Below are 26,733 nucleotides of genomic sequence, written 5' to 3'. Positions count from 1 at the left end.
CCTAACAACGCCGACCCCTATGTTATATTTATTAACCCCTAATCTGCCCCCCACAACGTCGCCGACACCTGCCTACACTTATTAACCCCTAATCTGCCGAGCGGACCTGAGCGCTACTATAATAAAGTTATTAACCCCTAATCCGCCTCACTAACCCTATCATAAATAGTATTAACCCCTAATCTGCCCTCCCTAACATCGCCGACACCTAACTTCAATTATTAACCCCTAATCTGACGACCGGAGCTCACCGCTATTCTAATAAATGTATTAACGCCTAAAGCTAAGTCTAACCCTAACACTAACACCCCCCTAACTTAAATATAATTTACATCTAACGAAATAAATTAACTCTTATTAAATAAATGATTCCTATTTAAAGCTAAATACTTACCTGTAAAATAAATCCTAATATAGCTACAATATAAATTATAATTATATTATAGCTATTTTAGGATTAATATTTATTTTACAGGCAACTTTGTAATTATTTTAACCAGGTACAATAGCTATTAAATAGTTAAGAACTATTTAATTGTTACCTAGTTAAAATAATAACAAAATTACCTGTAAAATAAATCCTAACCTAAGATATAATTAAACCTAACACTACCCTATCAATAAAATAATTAAATAAACTACCTACAATTACCTACAATTAACCTAACACTACACTATCAATAAATTAATTAAACACAATTCCTACAAATAAATACAATTAAATAAACTAGCTAAAGTACAAAAAATAAAAAAGAACTAAGTTACAAAAAATAAAAAAATATTTACAAACATAAGAAAAATATTACAACAATTTTAAACTAATTACACCTACTCTAAGCCCCCTAATAAAATAACAAAGCCCCCCAAAATAAAAAATTCCCTACCCTATTCTAAATTTAAAAAGTTACAAGCTCTTTTACCTTACCAGCCCTGAACAGGGCCCTTTGCGGGGCATGCCCCAAGAATTTCAGCTCTTTTGCCTGTAAAAGAATAAATACAATACCCCCCCCAACATTACAACCCACCACCCACATACCCCTAATCTAACCCAAACCCCCCTTAAATAAACCTAACACTAAGCCCCTGAAGATCTTCCTACCTTGTCTTCACCATCCAGGTTCACCGATCCGTCCTGAAGAGCTCCTCCGATGTCCTGATCCAAGCCCAAGCGGGGGGCTGAAGAGGTCCATGATCCGGTCAAAGTCTTCATCCAAGCGGGGCAGAAGAGGATCTTCCATCCGATTGAAGTCATCATCCAGGCGGCATCTTCTATGGTCTTCCATCTGGAGCGAAGCGGCAGGATCCTGAAGACCTCCAGCGCGGAACATCCATCCGGACCGACGACTGAACGACGAATGACTGTTCCTTTAAGGGACGTCATCCAAGATGGCGTCCCTCGAATTCCGATTGGCTGATAGGATTCTATCAGCCAATCGGAATTAAGGTAGGAATTTTCTGATTGGCTGATGGAATCAGCCAATCAGAATCTAGTTCAATCCGATTGGCTGATCCAATCAGCCAATCGGATTGAACTTGATTCTGATTGGCTGATTCCATCAGCCAATCAGAAAATTCCTACCTTAATTCCGATTGGCTGATAGAATCCTATCAGCCAATCGGAATTCGAGGGACGCCATCTTGGATGACGTCCCTTAAAGGAACCGTCATTAGTCGGGAGACATCGGAAGAAGAGGATGGATCCGCGTCGCCTGCTTCAAGATGGACCCGCTCCGCACCGGATGGAAGAAGATCGAAGATGCCGCTTGGAGAAGATGTTTGCCGGTCCGGATGTCCTCTTCTTGCCGGATAGGAGGAAGACTTTGGAGCCTCTTCTGGACCTCTTCAGCACCGGATGATGGATCGCCAACCCCCGCTTGGGTTGGATGAAGATGTTGGAGCCAGGACGGATCGGTGATACCTGGATGGTGAAGACAAGGTAGGAAGATCTTCAGGGGCTTAGTGTTAGGTTTATTTAAGGGGGGTTTGGGTTAGATTAGTGGTATGTGGGTGGTGGGTTGTAATGTTGGGGGGGGGGGTATTGTATTTATTCTTTTACAGGCAAAAGAGCTGAAATTCTTGGGGCATGCCCCGCAAAGGGCCCTGTTCCGGGCTGGTAAGGTAAAAGAGCTTGTAACTTTTTAAATTTAGAATAGGGTAGGGAATTTTTTATTTTGGGGGGCTTTGTTATTTTATTAGGGGGCTTAGAGTAGGTGTAATTAGTTTAAAATTGTTGTAATATTTTTCTTATGTTTGTAAATATTTTTTTATTTTTTGTAACTTAGTTCTTTTTTATTTTTTGTACTTTAGCTAGTTTATTTAATTGTATTTATTTGTAGGAATTGTGTTTAATTAATTTATTGATAGTGTAGTGTTAGGTTAATTGTAGGTAATTGTAGGTAGTTTATTTAATTATTTTATTGATAGGGTAGTGTTAGGTTTAATTATATCTTAGGTTAGGATTTATTTTACAGGTAATTTTGTTATTATTTTAACTAGGTAACAATTAAATAGTTCTTAACTATTTAATAGCTATTGTACCTGGTTAAAATAATTACAAAGTTGCCTGTAAAATAAATATTAATCCTAAAATAGCTAGAATATAATTATAATTTATATTGTAGCTATATTAGGATTTATTTTACAGGTAAGTATTTAGCTTTAAATAGGAATCATTTATTTAATAAGAGTTCATTTATTTCGTTAGATGTAAATTATATTTAAGTTAGGGGGGTGTTAGTGTTAGGGTTAGACTTAGCTTTAGGGGTTAATACATTTATTAGAATAGCGGTGAGCTCCGCTCGGCAGATTAGGGGTTAATAATTGAAGGTAGGTGTCGGCGATGTTAGGGAGGGCAGATTAGGGGTTAATACTATTTATGATAGGGTTAGTGAGGCGGATTAGGGGTTAATAACTTTATTATAGTAGCGCTCAGGTCTGCTCGGCAGATTAGTGGTTAATAAGTGTAGGCAGGTGTCGGCGAAGTTGAGGGGGGCAGATTAGGGGTTAATAAATATAATATAGGGGTCGGCGGTGTTAGGGGTAGCAGATTAGGGGTACATAGGGATAACGTAGGTGGCGGCGCTTTGCAGTCGGAAGATTAGGGGTTAATTATTTTAAGTAGCTGGCGGCGACGTTGTGGGGGGCAGGTTAGGGGTTAATAAATGTAATATAGGGGTCGGCGGGGTTAGGGGCAGCAGATTAGGGGTACATAAGTATAACGTAGGTGGCGGTCGGCAGATTAGGGGTTAAAAATTTTAATCGAGTGGCGGCGATGTGGGGGGAGCTCGGTTTAGGGGTACATAGGTAGTTTATGGGTGTTAGTGTACTTTAGGGTACAGTAGTTAAGAGCTTTATGAACCGGCGTTAGCCAGAAATCTCTTAACTCCTGCTATTTTCAGGCGGCTGGAGTTTTGTCGTTAGAGCTCTAACGCTCACTACAGAAACGACTCTAAATACCAGCGTTAGAAAGATCCCATTGAAAACATAGGATACGCAAATGGCGTAGGGGGATCTGCGGTATGGAAAAGTCGCGGCTGAAAAGTGAGCGTTAGACCCTTTAATCAATGACTCCAAATACCAGCGGGCGGCCAAAACCAGCGTTAGGAGCCTCTAACGCTGGTTTTGACGGCTACCGTCGAACTCCAAATCTAGGCCTAAGTGATTTAGAGGGATTGTGTCTCTAGTCCATAAGAGTGCGCTAATAGTGTAAATATTCTATATTTAGAGTTTTTGGTGAAAACAATTATGTGTGATGGATAGTGTAAATTTCCTATGTAAAAAATATTTGTGTAAATGCTAAGTGACTGACTTCTTAATTAGAATATGTAAAAAACTGTAAACAACAATAATAAATGACTTTAGATAGTGAAATTAAATCAACATGAAATTTATTTAAAAAATTATTACTAAAAAGTTATCCTCATATTTGGTAATTACCACTAGATGTCAAAATTTCTCTGGGACGTCTCCCAGATGTAATGTGAATATTCAAATGAACATATAGAAGTTCTATATGTGTAAAAACTGCTGCATAAAAAATTATTAAACACAGAGTCAAATTAAAAAAGGTCCGTTTTTTAAAAACTCAAGAAAGGACTCCAAATATCTACTCGTATTATATATTGAGGATTGATGAACTAAAAGCAGATTTCTATAGTTTGCTTCTTCTAATTTACTGAGTACCGCTCTTAGTGCTATGCATGTGGCAAGAGAAGCAAAGAAGTAACTATACATGCCCAAAAGCAAGACCAAAATTCAGCTGTTGCAAACACTCTTGTTTGGAGCTTTTTCAATGTGTGATCCGAAACAGTTAAACGTTCATATACCGCTCTTAGTGCTGTGCACGCGGTAAATCCAACAGCTTATTATATCCTTCAAAAATGTAAGGATTACTTTACGTTCACCAATCCAATTCAGAGTGTTCGTATCAGTTTAGTTTTACTTACAGTTCTTACTGTTATGGGAGACCGCACTGCTCTGGCCGCTTACTGCTTCTCCATGCTGTTCTCTCGCTCCGTTGTCTGTTCTCAGCGTCTGACGTCACACTCCTTCGTGGGAGGTCGTCTTTCAATGGCAGTGAGATCGCTGTTATGTATACTGTCACTTTGTATTCCTTGGTTGAGAATTACAGCTGCACTTAGTGCTATGCACGCAGTTGATAGTGAAGGTCCTTTGCAGTTCCCCAATTGGTTGGTGGGATGGAAATGTAAGAAAATGATAACCCGGATTATTTTAATAATCTGTATATCAGATATGATTTGAATGTAAGTTCATAGATAAAAGAAAGGTCACACAGCTCGACGCGTTTCGCTCTTCCCAGAGCTTTATCAAGATGCTGGTGACTAGTAGCTTCTCTCTTTTTAAATGTCCTGCTTGATCCTTATTGGTTGTTTCTTAATTGTGTGTAAAGGTGGATTATTCAACCTTTCCATGGTTACTTCATTGTTGTTCCTGGTGTTTCCTCATAAAGGAATAGTTTAACTTAGTTGTTTTATAACTCTTTGTGTACTTAACAGGTAATTTTGGATCCACATTAATTATAAATAGTCAGAAATTCAATATTTCCAATTTTTTTCTTTAACTTGGAATCTTCTTTTTTTATTTAAGATTTATTTCTTTAAGGTGGTATTGATGAGTATCACTGTATAATCGTTACTTATGTATCCTTGTACTGTTCTATGATATTTCCTATTATAGGCAACATAGTTTTATTATGTAGCTGTAATGTTACACAATGTCTTCTCTTAAAAAGCCTTACTTATTGGTTATCATTGTTGATATATACAGAAACTTGGTCAGAACTGTAAGTAAAACTAAACTGATACGAACACTCTGAATTGGAAAGGTGAACGTAAAGTAATCCTTACCTTTTTGAAGGATATAATAAGCTGTTGGATTTACCGCGTGCACAGCACTAAGAGCGGTATATAAACGTTTAACTGTTTCGGATCACACATTGAAAAAGCTCCAAACAAGAGTGTTTGCAACAGCTGAATTTTGGTCTTGCTTTTGGGCATGTATAGTTACTTCTTTGCTTCTCTTGCCGCATGCATAGCACTAAGAGCGGTACTCAGTAAATTATAAGAAGCAAACTATAGAAATCTGCTTTGAGTTCATCAATCCTCAATATATAATACGAGTAGATATTTGGAGTCCTTTCTTGAGTTTTTAAAAAACGGACCTTTTTTAATTTGACTCTGTGTTTAATAATTTTTTATGCAGCAGTTTTTACACATATAGAATTTCTATATGTTCATTTGAATATTCACATTACATCTGGGAGACGTCCCAGAGAAATTTTGACTAGTGGTAATTACCAAATATGAGGATAACTTTTTAGTAATAATTTTTTAAATAAATTTCATGTTGATTTAATTTCACTATCTAAAGTCATTTATTATTGTTGTTTACAGTTTTTTACATATTCTAATTAAGAAGTCAGTCACTTAGCATTTACACAAATATTTTTTACATAGGAAATTTACACTATCCATCACACATAATTGTTTTCACCAAAAACTCTAAATATAGAATATTTACACTATTAGCGCACTCTTATGGACTACTAGAGACACAATCCCTCTAAATCACTTAGTTTCTTTATAAGGTTAAATGCTGTTATAAACAGTATAAAAAAATCAGACACTTTCTGTTAATTTTTTCACTAATACACTAATAAATAATAGTAAAATAGTATTTCAAAAGGTACAACTTTTATATGGTTTAAACACTTTCTTCACACTTGGCTGTATTTACACAATAAGCTTTGTCAATTTTTTTCTTTACACTTGCAAACATTGGTTATGTGGACCCAGTAATAAATTGAAAATTTGCACTATAGAGTAACAAATTGGAAAATGTTGTATTCCTTAAAAATCCAATTACATCCCTTAAGTGTACCACGCCCCTATATCTACACAAATTCCTCTGAATATTGCAAGAAAACACTCCAGGTTGTTTTCTGCAAGACCCCCTGATTACACCCATGCCTCCCATGCATAAGTGTGCCAGGATTTTGGGTAGGTTTAGTTACAATCTGATATGCCTATCTTTAGTTTGGGGCCTATTGCATAGCCCAGTTTTATTTATTGCCATGAAAGTGTATATATTTGAAACATTGACACCCCAAGGTTTTGTATATGGAGTGCTTTGATGCAACCGTTTTAGCCAAAAAAATTGGAGAAAGTGTATGGTGGGTAATTTTTCAATTTTCCTTTTTACACACATATTGCTTTTAACTATAATTTAGGAGAGCCAGTTGTAAGTTATTGCAAGAAAACACTCCAGGTTGTTTTCTGCAAGACCCCCTGAGTACACCTATGCCCCCCATGCAAAGGTTTGACAGAGGTTTTGGTAAAATACAGATTTTAGAACTTATAAAAAATAGAACAGTGAAATTTAAAAAACTGGCACAGTAAAAGTAAAAATCAAAAAGAAAAAAACCCAGTAACAATAAATGTAACCAACCCCCCACCCCCCAAAAAAAAAAAAAACACAATCGCAAATGTAAAAAAAAAAAAAAATCCAGTGTGTGATACCACTTGAAGCATTCCCCAATGCAGAGTCCAGGGCAATCAGGACAGTAAAAGGTGGTGTCCCTTCTCTGCCACCTCTTGGTACAGACTCTGCATTTCTTCTAAGGATTCTGCTTCACTGCAGTAGGGGGGATTTTGAAAATAAAATGGGTAGCCCCAACTCTGCTCACTCCCTTCACCGCCTGGGGAGCAGGTGCATCTTGGTACAAAATCCCCAAAATGATCTGGAGCTGAAACTGTAAAAAAGTCAGTTTCATTCCGGGGTTTGCTTTTTTGAACAACAAAAAAGCGTTGTGGGTTGCAATCTGCATTAAGTAAATTGCAACCATTTTGTACCAGGCCTTTGTCTTACGCATAATTAGGTAGGGCTGCCGCAGCTGATCTGCTAGATCAACCCCACCCATATGCCGGTTATAAGCCTTACAGTAGCTTGAACAAAAGGACACTTGTATAAAAATTGTCTACATACAAGTGGTACCCTTTGTTCATTGGGGTAAAAGCAGGTCCCAGACAATCTTGCCAGTGGTTCCCATATGTTCTGGGCAGCCTGGAGGGTCAAGGTGGATATCCTTTCCCTCGTACACCCAGAAGGCCTGAGTATACCCACTCTGCTCTCACAGAGCTTATACACCTTTACTCCATACCTGGAGCGCTTGGAAAGAATATACTGCTTGAATCCCAGCCTTCCCTTATATTTCATCAGGGATTCATCCATGCATATATTCCTTCCAGGTGTATAAGCCTCTGCAAACCTGGCAGTAAAGTGGGTAATCAGAGGGTGGATTTTATAAAGCCTGTCGAACTGGAGATGCTCCCTAGGGGGGCACAGGGTGTTGTCGCTGAAGTGCATGAAATGTAGAATCATTTCATACCTCTTCCTCGACATACTCTGGGAGAAAATGGGGGTAGAGCAAATGGGGCTACTGCTCCAGTAGGAGCGGATGGAGGGTTTCTTTATGATGCCCATCAGCATAGTCAATGCCCAGAATTTTTTTAAATTCTGGAACATCAATGGGGGCCCATTGCTGCTTTGCCAAAAAAGTGTCAGGCTTTGCAGCATGGAACTGATGGGAATATAAATTAGTTTGGGCGACAATGTTCCCCAATATATCATTGCCCAGAAACACCTCCATAAACTGTTGGGTGCTAAATCATGCCACATCCACATTGATGCCAGGATTTGCAGTGAAGGGTGGGATATCTGGCCTCTTGTGATAAGGTGTTACCCACTTGGCCGCTGGAGCAACACGTCTCTTTCTGGCAGGGGGGCTACCTGGGTGGCTAGCAACCACAGATACATCACTGTCAGTTGAGACTGTATCTAATGATGTATCTGAGAATATGGCAGGGTCAAAATTGGGGTCTGAGTCAGACATATAGGCACTGACGCAAGGAAGGAAGGCATACGCCTCCTCAGCACTATATGTTCTCTGTAACATGATTTATTTTTATGTCAAAGAGAAACAAAAATTACTAAAAAAAAATCAACACAAAATTTAAATTTAAATTAACTAAATGGCTCTGAAAAATTACTAAAAAAAAAAATTAACCCCTAAAAAAATGCACAGAGAGAAAAAAAGTGCTTTTGTGCAAGAGCCAGTGAGCAAAAAAAGTGTTGCTATGCTATTGCCAGTGATTTATAGTAATCACTGGCAAGCTAGGGGTTAATGGCTCACATTTTTTTACAAAAAATAATTTAAACTAGCTAAATGACTCTAATAAGAGCCATTGGGTCTCACAAAATAAAATAAAAAAAATATTAACCCCTATAAAAATGCACAGAGAGCAAAGAAAAGTGCTGCTACGCTATCACTAGTAATGTATAGTGATCACTGGCAAGCTAGGGGTTAATGGCTCACAATTCTTTACAAAAATAAATTTAAACTAGCTAAATGACTCTAATAAGAGCCTTTGGGCTTTACAAAAAAATATTAACCCCTAAAAATATGCACAGAAAGCAAAAAAGTGCTGCTATGCTATTGCCAGTGATTTATAGTGATCACTGGCAAGCTAGGGGTTAATGGCTCTGAAAAGAGCCTTTGTGTCTCACAATTTTTAACAAATATATGAAATAAATCTCTCTCTCCTGAACACAGATCTCTCTCTCTCTCTCCAACAAAAGCGCAAGTGAGGAGAGGGAGGGAGATCCAGACTGGTCAGAGTCAATATTTACAAATATTAACATGATCAGACAAATTAAATATTTTATTATTTAAATTTTTTTTATTCTGGCAAGCTCAGATTGGATTACCCTAGCCTGTCCCTATGATGAGGCAGGCTAGGGACACCCCCAGAGGCCCCATGATGCATTGGGCATCGCCATCTTTGAAGCCACATGGGGGAGGGGGGAAGGTGGCTATATGGGGGCTATATTGGGCTATTTTTATTGAAAAAACGACCCACCGAGGCACTTAGCACACTTTTAGAGCATCAGAAGCCTGCCTGATGGCTTCCGATGCTCTGCCTGACTGCTGGGCTCCACGTGGAGTGAAAACCGGAAGTGATCGCTCCAGGGATACGATCAAAATGGAGCCCGGCAGTCAGAAACAGTATTGCAGGACACCTCAACATCGATGAATCCCTGCAATACTGTTTGAGCGGCTGGAAGCGATTTTGATCGCTTCCACGGCTCAGAAACCTCAGATTACCCGAGGACGTGTCAGGCACATCTTTGGTCGTTAACTGACACCCTTTGGAGGATGTGCCTGACACGTCCTTGGTCGCCAAGGGGTTAAATGGTGACAAATGGTTGACTTTAGCAGCACAAAACATATTGCTAAACTTCCATTACTGCTGCCTTGTAGTATACTGGAGAATGGCATGTACCAGTAATGGCTAATTTTGGTACCTGAGATGTTTTGAAACTACCTTTCCCATGATGCTTAGGCACTCTGCAGTCTAGTTGAGAATTATGGGAAATGTAGTTTTAAAACATCAGGGGTGCCAAGGTTAGCAATCACTGACATATAACATTATGAAAACAGCAAAATATTTTGCAAGACTAAAATATTTTGTGCTTTAAAAAAAAAAAAACGGAAAATAATTCAAATGTATTTATTGTTTTAAAAAGATCAAACTCATGTCATTATTTTTTCCTCTTTAAATATAGACTTTGGAAGACTGGTCAGCAAAAATTGTTATAAATCTTCCTGAAGGCGAAGTGAGCAAGCGATGTAAAAATAAGATGCTTCGCAATGACAGCTATTCCTTGCACCTCAACGCCACATCCAGGTAACCAAATGTACATAAATGGAAGAAGAGTTTTGTAGTAGATGAAAATAATTAGAAGACTGACAAATGTTAACTAGTGAGATACAGAGTTTTTACACAACATAATAACGTTTAATTTAAAATGTAATTCTTTATAAAATGTTTACTGAGCTGTAAAAAATACTTTGCTCTGTTCATTCATTATTTTTTATGCCAGTTTTTTCACTCCCTATATTTATATATATATATATATATATATATATATATATATATATATATATATATATATATATATATAAAGAAAACCTAGCTAAGCTTAAAATAAAAATGCTATGGCTAAAAGGGAATATGCCTATAAGCAGATTGAAGTAAAAATGTTTTGCCTGTTGAATCTAATTTACATATCTTACCCAGAAACCTTTACTGCATTGGAAACACTGTATCTAGAGGTTTTCTGTGGAAAAACAAGTCTTTTAACTTGTCTAGATTTGTTAATATACACACACACACAAATGGATTTATTATATATTCCATCTTCCATCAGTTTTGAAGTATTTATTGATATCTATAACTGTGTATACATATTCTTTTTAAGATGGAATTTGGGTATGTGGGATGCTCATTAACAGAAGGCCTTGTTGCAGATAGGGTGTTCACTGTTAGAGTATTAATAAGGATAAGGCACGACAGAGGAGACTTTTGTCTACTCAAGTAGCTAACAAGTGAATATGATTCCTTTAGATCCCTCTGACAGTGAAGGGAGTATTTAGATAGCTAAAGCATTCTTTCTCTTCTTAAAAAAAAATAATCAGGAAATACAACACTTATTTTAATTGGAAGATCAAATGAAATTTCAACAATCATTAAAAATCCACAGAGTGATTTACTGAGCAGTCTTATATAGGGACCCCCATTCTGCATCTTCCCATTGGGAATCCTTGCAACCAAAGACTGTCCCTTTAAATCTAGGTAGCATGAGGCTGCGCGTGCCTAGAAAGCCACAGCCATAGCTGCTAGTCAGATTGGTATCGGCGTCTCTGCACATGGGACACCGAAATGGACCGCCTGGGGCCCTGCATTCGCCGCGACAAGCGGCTAGGACTGGGGTAAGGACCCTGACAGTGACTGTGTATGACTGTGTGTGTGTGACTGTGTGCATGTGCGCACATGCAAGCCGCGGATTCAATTACTTTGCAAGAACAAGATAAATTTGTTTACTTTTAGTTTTTCTTGATCTTGATTTCTTTCTGTTTCTTAAGATTTTAGGAGTCACAGAATGCTAATATGTATAAAACAACAAAAGACCTCAATGAAGTTTAGGGTCTTTCTGTACTCAACACCTTACATAAAAACTCCAATTGTTGATACTCAAACAAAAATATTAAAAACTGCAAATAGCTAAAACATTATTACACTAGGTGAAGAAATGCATAGAGAAAAGAGACATAAACCAAATATTCTATATTAATGTTTTATTTATTTGCAGGTTTTTAATATATGTTTGGAGTGTTATCATTTGCAGCCTTTATGCAAACTTCTGAGCACAGGAATATAAATTAGCTGAGGGGCTTTTAAGTGAGGAATTAAATGTTTCTTTAAATTGTTGGTGATCACTATAAAAATAGCAATGAACCTTCAACCGCTCTTAAAGTGCTCTTTAAAATTAGGGGTTGCGGTTTTAACAAAGCCTCTAACTCGCCCCGCCCTCCATTTTGTCTAGAAACACATTAGCTGAGGAACTCAGAGACCTCAGTTGACATATAGGGGCCAATTTATCATCGGTCTGTCCGACATGATCCTCTCAGCGGATCATGTACGACAGACATCGATGAATGCTGACAGCATACGCTGTCGGCATTTCTCATTGCACAAGCAATGCCACCCTCTGCGGATTCACGGTCAATCGGGCCGCTAGCAGGGGTGTCAATCAGCCCAGTCGTATAGGTTTGGGAGGATTGATCCCCGCAGCCTCAGAGCAGGCGGGCCATATTGATAATTCGGCCACATAGACACCATATGTTTGGTGGCAAGGAAGATGTTAATACACTAATTGGTGCTTTTTGAGGCGCATTCCTTTTGCCCTTCACAGGTATGCTATGTGGTACCCCGTTTATGTTTTGCTGTGATTTTGTTGTACAGTTTTGACCCTTAGGCCGGGGTATCATGGAGGAAAGTTCAGCTTTTAGGAACTTATGTGACAATGATTGGGATTTTGGAAACATCTGCTTTTAGTTACTTTTTCCATAGGGTCATTACAACATTGGTTATTATATAGCAGTGTATTTCAACATTTATAGAAAATTTAGCAACCTTGATTCATTTATTTTGTCTCTGATTTATAAATAGTCATGGTTAGGGGGAGATTGAATGGGCATAAGTTAAACTGAGTTAAAGGTTTAAATCAGTGTGGGGCATTATTTATTTTAATTTTGGCTTGCTTTAGGCATTGCTACAAAATAAGTTGGACTGCCACATATAATAATGACAGTGAGAGCATATGGTTCAAATTATTTTCTGGTGGTTCCCATAGAAGTTTTACCTATTACTTAGAAGCTGTTGCTCTGCTGCTACAGGAGTTGGTAATTAACAAGTCTGTATTGATAATGACAGTGCTGCTATTTTGCTTCTATCAATAGAGGCTCACAAAGGTTCTAGAGCACAGTGAAGAAATAATAGTTCTTATAAATTATTTATGAGCTTATCATTTGATGGTAGGCTTCTTTTTGGGACTTACTATGAGCAACAAATGTAAAGCTCTTCATTCTGCAGTAATATTCAAAATATTGAACACCTCATTGGTAACCAACCCCTAAAACATCTTGAATATCTAAGAAACAGAAGAGGAAGGACAAATCTCATTATGAAGCTCATCCCTTTTTTCGTATATAAGACTAGAAGAATTTGTTTAAACAGTTACTTAGTTTTCTACTCCAAAGTTTCATTTATCTCCATTCTACCAAAGTCCGGTAAAAGCTAAACGGTACCATGTTCCTGCCTCACATAAACACAAGGGTTCATGTGAGAAATTGTAATCCATTATCAATCATGCACTTTAATTCTTCCTTTGTTTTTATTCTGTTTTTGGAGAGTTTTGAGTCTTTTTGAGAGCATTAATGCTATAATGTATTATGAATATCTAACTTTTATTTCTATTCCTTTCCAATAGGTTGGCATTGCTAAATACTTCTATCTGCTTGGATCCAGACACCAACTATCTAATAGATGTTTATTTTACTCAACTATCAAACCTTGATTCAAGGGACAAACTGTATATACTCATTGATTCCGTAAGTATTATGAATGTTATTGTTCGTTGTCATGTACAGCTTTCTGAAACAACTGATTTCATTGTGGATAAGACTCAGATTCTGACATCAAGAAAACAGTGTGCTCTTTATTTTAATGGTTTCTCAGTGTAAGAGAGCTCTCCGTAAAATTAAGCGTTCAGAAAAATTGTCAGAAAAGAATTCTTTTTAAGATGGAATTTGGGTATGTGGGATGCTCATTAACAGAAGGCCTTGTTGCAGATAGGGTGTTCACTGTTAGAGTATTAATAAGGATAAGGCACGACAGAGGAGACTTTTGTCTACTCAAGTAGCTAACAAGTGAATATGATTCCTTTAGATCCCTCTGACAGTGAAGGGAGTATTTAGATAGCTAAAGCATTCTTTCTCTTCTTAAAAAAAAATAATCAGGAAATACAACACTTATTTTAATTGGAAGATCAAATGAAATTTCAACAATCATTAAAAATCCACAGCTATGAGCAAATATAGGGTTATAATTGACGAGTTTTAAATTAATTTTGTTCACAAAACACAGACATTGATAAGATAATCATTCTTGTGTACAAAAAGAAAGTTTAAAGGAATAGTCTAGTCAAAATTAAACATTCATGATTCAGATAGAGCAGACAATATTAAGCAACTTTCTAATTTACTTCTTTTATCATTTTTTCTTCGTTCACTTGGTATGTTTATTTGAAAAAGCAAGAATGTAGCCACCAATCAGCAAGCGCTACCCAGGTACTGAACCAAAAATGGGCCGGCTCCTAAGCTAACAATCAAATAAGGATACCAAGAGAACAAAGACAAATTGATAATAGAAATAAATTAGAAGTTGCTTAAAATTGCATACTGATCTAAATCATGAAAGTTTAATTCTGACTATTCCTTTAAAGAAGAAAGAAGTTTGCAAAACAAAAAAGTGTAACAAAACACAACAAAAATACATTACAAAGATTTCTATAACTGTTGATAATTCCATCATTACTCCTACATCGCATGCCCGATGTCTTGGGGTCACACTTGACTCAGATCTTTCCTTCACTCCTCACATTCAGTTCTTGGCTAAAGCCTGCCGCTTCCACCTTATAAACATCGCTAAAATTAGACATTTCCTTACACAAGATACAACTAAGATTTTAATCCACTCTCTCATCCTTTCCTGCCTCAACTACTGCAACTCCGTCCTCTCTGGTCTACCTAGCTGCTGCATAGCTCCTTTACAATCCATTATGAAAGCCTCTGCCAGGCTCTTCTTCCTTACTCGTCGATCTTCATCTGCTGCGCCTCTGTGCCAATACCTTCACTGGCTTCCTCTTGCCTCTAGGATTAAACACAAAATACTCACTCTGACATACAAAGCTCTCAACTGCACTGCTCCCCCCTACATTTCAGAACTTGTCTCCAGATACTCTCCCTCCTGTCCCCTTCGATCAGCTCAGGATCTCCTCCTCTCCTCCTCTCTTGTTACTTCCTCACATTAGCGTCTACAGGACTTCTCCAGACTGGCCCCCATCTTGTGGAACTCTCTGCCTCGCTCCACAAGACTCTCCTCTAGTTTTAACAGCTTCAAGCGCTCCCTAAAAACTCTACTATTCAGGGATGCTTACAACCAACAAATAATTCCCCTTGAACCCCTTAGAATATAAGCCTGTGAGCCCAGCTGTTTGCAGATCGCCTTCATAAGAGCCAACTACAACAGTGAAACTTTCGGCAATGCCCTCTACCCACTCGATCCCTGCAAAAGCTATCCTGTATATTGACTATGTTTACAGCGCTGCGGAATCTGTTGACGCTCTACGAATACCTGATAATAATAATAATAATAATAATAAATAGATGAAAACATGTAATAGCATGTTCTAAGTATTTCTAAATAGATATTCCATATATATCTGTATACCTATATATAATCAAATATATATATATATTTATTTATACAGTGTATATGTATACATATATATATATATACTGTGTATATATATATATATATATATATATATATATATTTATATATATATATATATATATATATATATATATATATATATATATATATATATGTATTGATAAACAGTATATTGTACTAAAAAACATTTTATATATATAGATAGATAGATAGATAGATAGATAGATAGATAGATAGATAGATAGATAGATTGATATACACTCACCAGCCACTTTATTAGGTACACCTTGCTAGTACCGGGTTGGACCCCATTTTGCCTTCAGAACTGCCTTAATTCTTTGTGGCATAGATTCAACAAGGTGTTGGAAACATTCCTCAGACATTTTGGTCCATATGGATATGATAGCATCACACAGTTGCTGCAGATCTATCGACTGCACATCCATGATGCAAATCTCCTGTTCCACCACATCCCAAAGGTGCTCTATTGGATTAAGATCTGGTGACTGTGGAGGCCACTTGGGTACAGTGAACTCATTGTCATGTTCAAGATACCAGTTTGAGATGATCTGAACTTTGTGACATTGTGCATTATCCTGCTGGAAGTAGCCATCAGAAAATGGGTACACTGTAGTCATAAAGGGATGGACATGGTCAGCAACAATACTCAGGTAGGCCGTGGCGTTTAAATTATGCTCACTTGGTATTAAGGGACCAAAAGTGTGCTAAGAAAATATACTCCACACCATTACATCACTATCACCACCAGCCTGAACAGTTGATACAAGGCAGAATGGATCCATGCTTTCTTGTTGTTTACGCCAAATTCTGACCTTACTATCTGAATGTCACAGCTTAAATCAAGACTGATCAGACCAGGCAAAGTTTTTCCAAACTTCTATTGTCCAATTTTGGTGAGCCTGTGCAAATTTTAGCCTTAGTTTCCTGTTCTTAGCTGACAGGAGTGGCACCCGGTGTGGTCTTCTGCTGCTTTGCCCATTTGCTTCAAGGTTCTATGTGTTATGCATTCAGAGATGGTGTTCTGCATACCTTGGTTGTAACGAGTGGTTATTTGAGTTACTGTTGCCTTTCTATCATCTCGAACCAGTCTGCTTATTCTTTTCTGACCTCTGACATCAACAAGGCATTTTTGTCCACACAACTGCCGATCACAGGATATTTTCTCTTTTTCTGACCATTCTCTGTAAACCCTAGAGATAGTTGCGGGTGAAATCCGAGTAGATCAGCAGTTTTTTAAATACTCAGACCAGCCGTCTGGCACCAACAACCATGCCACATTCAAAGTCACTTAAATCCCCTTTCTTCCCCATTCTGATGCTCGGTTTGAACTTCAGCAAGTCGTATTCACCAAGTCTAGATGCCTAAATGCATTGAGCTGCCATGTGATTGGCTGATTAGTAATTTGTGTTACCAAGCAATTGAACAGGTGTACCTAATAAAGTGGCTGGTGAGTGTTTATATATAAATATATATATATGCATATGACTAAATAGAACATATTCTTCTACGTGAAGAACAGTGGAATGTTAAATATTCATATTTTCCTGTCGGGTTAGCACACTTGAGAATATATGATTGGGTTTGCGTGCAAATAGGGTTTTAGGATTTTTCCACTTTTTCTGCTCCATTGACTTCTATAGGGGCATACGTTTACGCACGTATTTTAAGTTCGGCTTTTTACGCTCAGGGTTTATACTCAATAGTATAGCATTTTTTTAAAATAGTAGTAAATGTAGTAATGTTCTTTCACATTACATCTAAAGGTTCATACTTTAACCCCATTTGTCAACTTACTGTTAGTGTATAAATAAACACCCAAAATTATGTCCAGCAATATACATAAATACATGACTATAAAGTTCATATTCAAATTGACTGATACAAAGGGAGTTGAAGAATATAACACGTGTATTCAATTTTTTTATTGAGATTTAGTACTAAGTGCAAAATGTATCATCTTTGCAGGTGGACAGGTTCACAAATAGTAAACCTATCTGCCTGCAATTGCCGCTTGCAATGTTCCATTGCATGGCAAAAATTAACATTCCACAAGAGGTTTCTTGTGCAATGGTGCCCCCTTCTCCTGCATAACAAATTGCACAAGAGCAGGGCATGTCTATCACCCCGAACAAGTGAGTTTTGAGGTAATTGACCTTAACACCTCTGAGTTGACGGGAAGGCAAAAGAAGCAGTTTCTGATTTCTAACTTTGATAAATGTGTTTTGGGTGCTCTGTAAAACTACAATGAAAGTTTTCCTCACTGGCAGGCCAGTATCACATTTCTTTTAATGTATTTGAAGGAAAGCATGTGGTAATGTGTATTTTACTCGTTATTTAAATTATTATTAGTTATACAGGTAGCCCTCAGTTTACGTCGGGGGTTAGGATCCAGAAGGAATGGTTGTAAATTGAAACCGTTGTAAATTGAAACCCAGCTTATAATGTAAGTCAATGGAAAGTGAGGGAGTTAGGTTCCAGGCCCCTCTCAAAATGGTCATAAGTAAGACCTAATACATTATTTTTAAAGCTTTGAAATGAAGACTTTAAATGCTAAACAGCATTATAAACCTAATAAAATAATCACACAACACAGAATATATAATTAAACTAAGTTAAATGAACAAAAAAATTTGCTAAACAGCATTATAAACCTAATAAAATAATCACACAACCCAGACTTCACTTGCATTTTTCTGAAAACAGTTCTTTTTATTCATTCCAATCTGGACTGATTTATAGACAGGAAGATATTGTTCCTTTGAAATCTGCTTGATAGCTCAGGTCTGGTTAAACTGATCAATTTCAGCTTGCTTGGCTTTGCTGCAACACAAGCGGACAGCTCCACCTACTGGCTATTTTAATCAATGCACTGCTTCTCAATGCTTTTCAATAGCAGTCACATGATTGGAAAAAAAGGTTGTTATTCTGAAACGGTGAAAATTGAACCGTTGTAAACCGAGGGCCACCTGTATATCATAAGGGTATATTAGCACAAAAGAATGTGGTAGCATGAGGTTATGTAAAGGGATTCAAAATGTTTCATGATTCAGATACACCATATAATTTTAAAAAAACTTTCCAGTTGATTTATTTTATCTATTTCGCTTTGTTCACTTGGTATCATTGTTTAAAAGCATACCTGGGTAGGTTCAGGAGCTATGAGCTAGCTGCTGATTGCTGACTGCACATTCTGTATATGCCTCTTCTCATTGCCTTACCATGTGTTTAGCTAACTTCTAGTAATGCCTTGCTGCTCCTTAAATAAAGGATACCAAAAGACTGAAGCAAAAATTATAAATATAATATAAGCACATTGGAAAGCATACATTTAAAAAAAATGTATGCCCTATCTGAATCATGAAAGAAAAAAATTGGGGTTTCATATCCCTTTAAAGACTTCAGGGCATATGTATCAAGCTCCGTATGGAGCTTGATGCCCCGTGTTTCTGGCGAGCCTGCAGGCTCGCCAGAAACTGCAGTTATGAAGCAGTGGTCACAAAGACCGCTGCTCCATAACCTGTCCGCCTGCTCTGAGCAGGCGGACACACATCGACGGAAATCAACCCGATCGAGTACGATCGGGTTGATTGACACCCCCCTGCTGGCAGCCGATTGGCCGCGAGTCTGCAGGGGGCGGCGTTGCACCAGCAGCTCTTGTGAGTTGCTGGTGCAATGCTGAATACGGCAAGCGTATTGTTTGCCGTATTCAGCGAGGTCTGGCGGACCTGATCCGCAGTGTCGGATCAGGTCCGCCAGACCATGATAACTAGAGGCCTTCTTGTATTTGTGTATAAATTGTGCTTTGTCACTTGCTTCCTAGAAAGGACATTTTAGGGGTCTGTCCCACTATCCCGGGTTGCTAACCATCTGTCCCGCATTGCCCATGCATTAAATTTAATTATTTTTTTTAATTCTATTGGGCACATACTCAGAAGCAGCTGGTTTTGCTCTCCCAGGGTTAGATACCTGTTAGATTCCTTGTGGAAAAGTAATGGTGTGTGGGTTAAGTAAGAGTAAGAAGGCTGTATACCCTCTGACCTCAGGTAATGGTGACCTCTAACCCCTGGTAGTGATGACGTCTAACCCCTAGTGATAATACTAGAATTCCTTCAGTTTTATACGATGAGCAGTGCAAACACCAGGGTAACGAACAGTGGCAGCCTCAGACTGCCAGCTAATGTGCTTGCCAACCCCAGGACCCCATACAATGAGTTACAGATACCCATATATGATGCAGTGTGTGTGTCTATCCGTATCTATAAGTGTGTATGTGTGTGTATCTGCATGTATAAGTGTAAGCTGTGTAGTGTGTGTATATGTATGTATAAGTGTGTGTGTATGTATCTGCATGTATAAGTGTATGCTATGTAGTGTGTGTGTGTCTGCATGTATAAATGTAAGCTAATAAGTGTGTGTATCTACATGTATAAGTGTATACTATGTAGTATGTGTGTATCTGCATGTGTAAGTGTATACTATGTAGTGTGTGTGTATCTGCATGTATAAGTGTAAGCTATGTAGTGTGTCTGTGTATCTGCCTGTATAAATGTAAGCTATGTAGTGTGTGTATGTGTATCTGCATGTATAAGTGTGTATCTGCATGTATAAGTGTATGCTATGTAGTGTGTGTGTATCTGCATGTGTAAGTGTATACTATGTAGTGTGTGTGTATCTGCCTGTATAAGTGTATGCTATGTAGTGTGTGTGTCTGCATGTATAAATGTAAGCTAATAAGTGTGTGTATCTACATGTATAAGTGTATACTATGTAGTATGTGTGTAGCTGCATGTGTAAGTGTATACTATGTAGTGTGTGTGTATCTGCCTGTATAAATGTAAGCTATGAAGTGTGTGTATCTGCATGTATAAGTGTATGCTATGTAGTGTGTGTGTGTGTATCTGCATGTATAAGTGTATGCTATGTAGTGTGTGTGTGTATCTGCATGTGTAAGTGTATACTATGTAGTGTGTGTGTATCTGCCTGTATAAGTGTATGCTATGTAGTGTTTGTGTCTGCATGTATAAATGTAAGCTAATAAGTGTGTGTATCTACATGTATAAGTGTATACTATGTAGTATGTGTGTAGCTGCATGTGTAAGTGTATACTATGTAGTGTGTGTGTATCTGCCTGTATAAATGTAAGCTATAAAGTGTGTGTATCTGCATGTATAAGTGTATACTATGTAGTGTGTGTGTATTTGCATGTGCAAGTGTATACTATGGCCCATATTTATCAAGCTCCGTACGGAGCTTGAAGGGCACAAGTTATGAAGTTATGAAGCAGTCTAAAGACCGCTGCTCCATAACCCTATCCACCTGCTCTGAGCAGGCGGACAGGAATCGCTGGAAATCAACCCGATCGTACTCTATCTGGTTGATTGACACCTCCCTGCTGGCGGCCGATTGGCCGCGAGTCAGCAGGGGGCGGCGTTGCACCAGCAGCTCTTGTGAGCTGCTGGTGCAATGTTAAATGCGGAGAGCGTATTGCTCTCCGCATTTAGTGAGGTCTTGTGGACCTGATCCGCACTGTCGGATCAGGTCCGAAAGACCTTGATAAATAGAGGCCCATGTAGTGTGTGTATCTGCATGTATAAGTGTAAGCGATGTAGTGTGTGTGTATCTGCATGTATAAGTGTAAGCGATGTAGTATGTGTGTGTATCTGTATGTATAAGTGTAAGCTATGTAGTGTGTGTGTGTGTATCTGCATGTATAAGTGTAAGCGATGTAGTATGTGTGTGTATCTGTATGTATAAGTGTATGCTATGTAGTGTGTGTGTGTATCTGTATGTATAAGTGTATGTTATGTAGTATGTGTGTATCTGCCTGTATAAGTGTATGCTATGTAGTGTGTGTGTATCTGCATGTGTAAGTGTATGCTATGTAGTGTGTGTGTGTATCTGTATGTATAAGTGTATGTTATGTAGTGTGTATCTGCCTGTATAAGTGTATGATATGTAGTGTGTGTCTGCATGTGTAAGTGTACGCTATGTAGTGTGTGTGTATCTGCATGTGTAAGTGTATGATATGTAGTGTGTGTATCTGCATGTGTAAGTGTATGCTATGTAGTGTGTGTGTATCTGTATGTATAAGTGTATGTTATGTAGTGTGTGTCTGCATGTATAAGTGTATGCTATGTAGTGTGTGTGTATCTGCATGTGTAAGTGTATGCTATGTAGTGTGTTACTGTGCATTTTTGCTAACTTTAAAGGCCAGAATCTAGAATATTAATGAGGAAAGCAGAGAGCAGTTTTAAAGAATCTATTATTAAATGTCCAATTAAGATAAAAATATTTTGCACTGTCTCTGCAAAGGTTAATTAAATAAAGAGCTCACATAGCTATACCAGTGGTTTGAGATTGTGTTTGATTTGCTGCCTAAGAGTATTAAAAGATATGACTTTGTTTAGAATTTTATTTATATTATTATGATTTTTTAATTTTTAAGCCCCGCCCCTGCCCACCACATTTCAAATTTTTGCCGCGGGGGGGGGTGTACCTTTTTTGACATGTTGGGAGGTATGCTACAGCAAAGGAAACCAATGAAATGAACACATACATGAGGGAGTTAATATATGTTGGATTTAAAATATCCTGGAAACTCTGCAACTAAAATTAAAGTCTTAAAAGCTTTTACAATATGCATTTTGTAGGCAGGTGTTTTGTGATGTAGTGCTTAATTGCTGATATTTAATATGTATATAATAAAAAAATAATGTTAAAGTGACAATGTAGCGTAAAGTTGTATTACATTATTTGCTGATAGTTCCTTTACCTTTATTTTAGCATTTAAAATTGATATTTTTAATGTAATGTAAACACAGCCAATAGAAGAAATTACACTCCCAGTGGAAGGTAGGAGAGATAAGTAATAAAATGTTAATTTTCAACTGTTCTAAACTGCCCTTGTGGAATTATCTTTATAAAAGGGCAGTCCATGTGAATGGCAAGATGTCTGAAATAGAAAGTAATGGAGCTTGCTGGAAAGGGAATATTTGCTGAGTAGAGCGAAGTTAGCAGTGAGTAGGTGGCGCACTTTAAAAATTAAATCCTTAAAGGGACACTAAACCGAAATTTTTTCTTTTGTGATTCAGATAGAGCATGCAGTTTTAAGCAACTTTCTAATTTAGTCCTATTATCAATTTTTCTTCATTCTCTTGCTTTTTGGTTGAAAACCTGGGTTATGCTTGCTTATTGGTGAATAAATGTAAGCCTCCAATAAGAAAGCGCTATCCATGGTCCTGAACCTAAAATGGACTGGCTGCTAAGATTTACATTCCTGATTTTAAAATAAAGATAGCAAGAGAATGAAGAAAAAATTACAATAGGAGTAAATTAGAAAGTTGCTTAAAATTTCATGCTCTATCTAAATCATGAAAGAAAACATTAGGGTTCAGTGTCCGTTTAAATTAAATACTACATTTTTGTGTGCATGTGTTTTTCTATTACGGTATTAAGTGTTTTGTGTATTTTGTCACAACCTTGCCACCTTTTAGTTTGTGAGAAAAAACTGTGAAGGTGGACATTTTTAGCCCATTTTACGACAAAAAAACAGATTTACGCTTAGTATTTTGTACCTTTGTACAAATTTCTATGTGTTTTTTTGCGCAGCCAGTGTACCTAAATTATGATTTACCCTCTGCATATTTAATACGATTAACTCCTGTGTGATTTTAAATACAAATGTAAAGGTTTTTTTAATTAGATTTTTTGGTGAACAATTTTGTTATGATTTTTATGCACCTTACAATTCATTTTTTTATGTGTATTTATGTGTGAATGGTTCAATTATTCATTTAGTAGGATTTTTCAATTTCGATTTTTAATGTGCGCTTTTGTAATGTATGCATCTCCTTCCCATACGAAAATGCAGTATACACCTCTTAGCCAGACACCCTGTTTTCAGGGTAAAAAGTGGTTTTAGATCATTCCACCAGGGAAACAGAAGTACTGGCAAGCATTCTTAAAAAATCTCACCAGCCCAGAGACCTTTAGATAAGTAGTTGGCTTTGGTATACTAAGATAGACAATATAATAAAATGTGTATAGAAAGTGATAAAATAAGGAGATCTGATTTCCTTGCAAGATCAGTCCATTTTAGGGCTAGATTACGAGTGGTGCGCTAACTGTTGCGTGCAAAAGAAAAGGGGTTTATTGCAGTTTTGCGTGCGTCCTAAGTAGATAAGTTGAAAGTAAACGTGTTTTCTTGAGCACAATTGAATTTAACGCATGTTGGGATAGGGTGACTTCAGAGCTCTGGTTAACTGTTATGCTCATTGCTCAACCAAAAATTTGCACAAAACACACCAGAATTCTATTTAAAAGTACAGTTAAATTCATAATAACATTATCTAATAAAGATTATTTTAAAAAATTGCAATAAACTGTTATAAGGGCTCAAAGATATGAGGCCTCAGGTGTTAGAAAAAAGGGAAGCAAAGGGATTTAACATAGAGATACATACATATACATGTTTAAATATGTATACAGTATGTATTTGTGTATATATATATGTGTGTGTTTATATGTGTGTACATATGTATTTATGTATTTATATGTGTATATATGTATTTACAGACATACAGTATATAGATATATAAACACATAACTACGTATGTATGTATATATAGACTTATATATATAAGTGCATTGGAGCCCTTTGCAGTCAAGGAGCTGAAAACATGTAAAATCATATTTATGCAATATTTATATTTAATAAAGTGTCTAACTTTTTATTAAATGTAAATATTTCATATTCCAATTATTTATAAATAGATATTCACATATATATATATATATATATATATATATATATATATATATATACACACACACAGAGAAGTGCACTCACAGGAACGAACAAACAGCTCAATTGTTAGCCTGTTCTATGGCGATTTACTACCTGGGTGCAACTTCTTTTAGCCAGTAATGTTTTTCACAGAGTAGAATTTTCCTGTAGTATGTAATTCGCTCCCGCCTATTACGGTCAGTCCAGCGCCGAAATACCAGGCAATTCCTCTCTAAACAAGGAACACAGCAACCCCAGACGATCGTTTCGGCCTTCATTGGGCCTCATCAGTGAGCTGTAGCCATAGTCCTCTAAGCACACTGAGCAAGGAGTCCATGGGCTCTATTTTTCAAGGTCTGGCGGACCTGATCCGACACTGCAGATCAGGTCCGCCAGACCTCGCCGTATTCAGCATTGCACCAGCAGCTAACAAGATCTGCTGGTGCAACGCCGCCCCCTGCAGACTTCAGCAGGGTGGTGTCAATCAACCCAATCGTACTCGATCAGATTGATTTCAGGTGATGTGTGTCCGCCTGCTCAGAGCAGGCGGACAGGTTATGGAGCAGCGGTCTTTGTGACCGCTGCTTTATAACTGCTGTTTCTGGCGAGCCTGCAAGCTCGCCAGAAACACGGGGCATCAAGCTCCTTTCGGAGCTTGATAAATATGCCCCCAAGTCCACGAGCCATTTGCTCGTTCCTGTGAGTGCACTTCTCTCTGTGTATATATAAATATACTGTATATATAAATATACTGTATATATAAATATATATATATATATATATATATATATATATATATATATATATATATATTGATTGATTGGAGTAGCCGTGTTAGTCCAGAGATTTAGATATCAAAATAACAAGAGTATTGCATTGAGCAATGATACTTTTTTATTGGACTAACTATACATTTATAAGATGACAAGCTTTCGGAAGAGTTCCTTCCTTTATCAAGTCTGAAGCAATACCTATATATAATTATATATTTATTTATTTTTTACCTAAAAAACAAGAGATATATATAGAAATATGTATTTATGAATTAATAAAACATATTCTTCTATGTGAAGAACATTGTAATGTGAAATATTAATATTTCATGATGGTTAGTGCACTTGGTAAAACACAATCAGGTTTGCGCACAAGTAAGGGTGTTGTGTTTCTTCCCACTTTTCACTCTCTATTGAAGGCTATAGGGAAATACGATAATGCGGTCACAATATTCAAAATTCGGCTTTTTGTGCGCGTTGGATTAGCGGCTGTGTGAAAACTTGTTACTTTTAACTGTGCTATCTGACTCACACAAAAAGCCTCCGTCTACTCGTAATCGAGCCTTTAATGGATTATGGTGTCAAAGAAGAAAAAAACAAAACAGCTATTTCATATACAAGATAAACCTAAATTAAGCATTTTTTCATACATTTTATATTCTGCTGCTGCTATAACAAGTCATAGGAAACAGGAAAACAATTTTACAGTACACTGTTCCTTTAATGTCTGACATCCACTGTGCTTATAATAAAAATCACCCTTTACAAACTTAACACTGTGTACTTCATGCTAAGCCAAAGCATAAGCTATTGTGTGTTGCTGGAATTTCTGGCCGTCTGCATTCTAAGTATTTGTCAGATATAAACATTTAATATTGAGTGCTACTTTTAGAAGGAGATTAAATGTAGCCACTATCTGATATATTAAGTGTTTAAATTCCAGAAACAATGAATGTCCCCCAGGAATGACTATTGATGGCTTGGGGTGTTAAGTCCTAGGAGACCAAGGAATGATGACATAGGCCCCTATTTATCAAGCCGTCAACCGCAAATACGCTCGAATTCCGCAGCGTAATTGTGGCGAGCCTGATTCCCCTTAGTTATCAAAGACTACAGACTGGCAAAAGTAGAAATCTGTGACGTAACATACGATCCGCCAGTCTCAGTCCGACACAGATGGATGCTTACATCACTACAGATGTTCTGAATGCAAATTTGGCACTATCTGACTACTTTTGCTAGTTAACAAATGTCTAACAGGTACGCTCGCCACTATTCCGGCCCAGCGTACCTGGTTTTCAATGGCGGATGCCATAGGAATCAATGTGAGTCTGAAAGCAGCGAAAGCTTATGTTCGATGCTGCCAGATATTCCATTGATTCCTATGGGAGAATAAAAGTTATGTTTACACCTAACACCCTAAAATGTACCAGAGTCTAAACACCCCTAATCTGCTGCTCCCGCCACCGCCGCCACCTACATTATACTTATTAACCCCTAATCTGCCGCCCCTTACACCACCGCTACCTACATAATACTTATTAACCCCTAATCTACCACCCTGACACCGCCGTCACCTAAATTATACTTATTAACCCCTATTCTACTGTCCTGACACCGCCACCACCTAAATAAAAGTTATTAACCCCTAATCTCAAGCTCCCGACACCGCCACCACCTAAATAAAGTTATTAACCCCTATCACGCCGCTCCCGGA

The 26,733-nt window shown here is 37.5% G+C and overlaps 1 protein-coding gene across 1 annotated transcript in view; it reads left to right on the top strand.

Annotated features, from left to right (window-relative positions):
• Positions 1-26,733, top strand: part of LOC128644138 (laminin subunit beta-4-like) — a 184,889-nt gene that overhangs the window by 114,586 nt on the left and 43,570 nt on the right. The window contains exons 17-18 of the mRNA XM_053696848.1: positions 10,144-10,265; positions 13,411-13,531. Coding sequence (XP_053552823.1) covers positions 10,144-10,265; positions 13,411-13,531 — 243 coding nt within the window. The remainder of the gene's footprint in view (positions 1-10,143; positions 10,266-13,410; positions 13,532-26,733) is intronic.

The sequence above is a fragment of the Bombina bombina genome, unplaced genomic scaffold, assembly GCF_027579735.1.
Source record: "Bombina bombina isolate aBomBom1 unplaced genomic scaffold, aBomBom1.pri scaffold_561, whole genome shotgun sequence".
NCBI classification, from domain to species: domain Eukaryota; kingdom Metazoa; phylum Chordata; class Amphibia; order Anura; family Bombinatoridae; genus Bombina; species Bombina bombina.
This window is presented reverse-complemented; position numbering and strand designations above follow the sequence as displayed.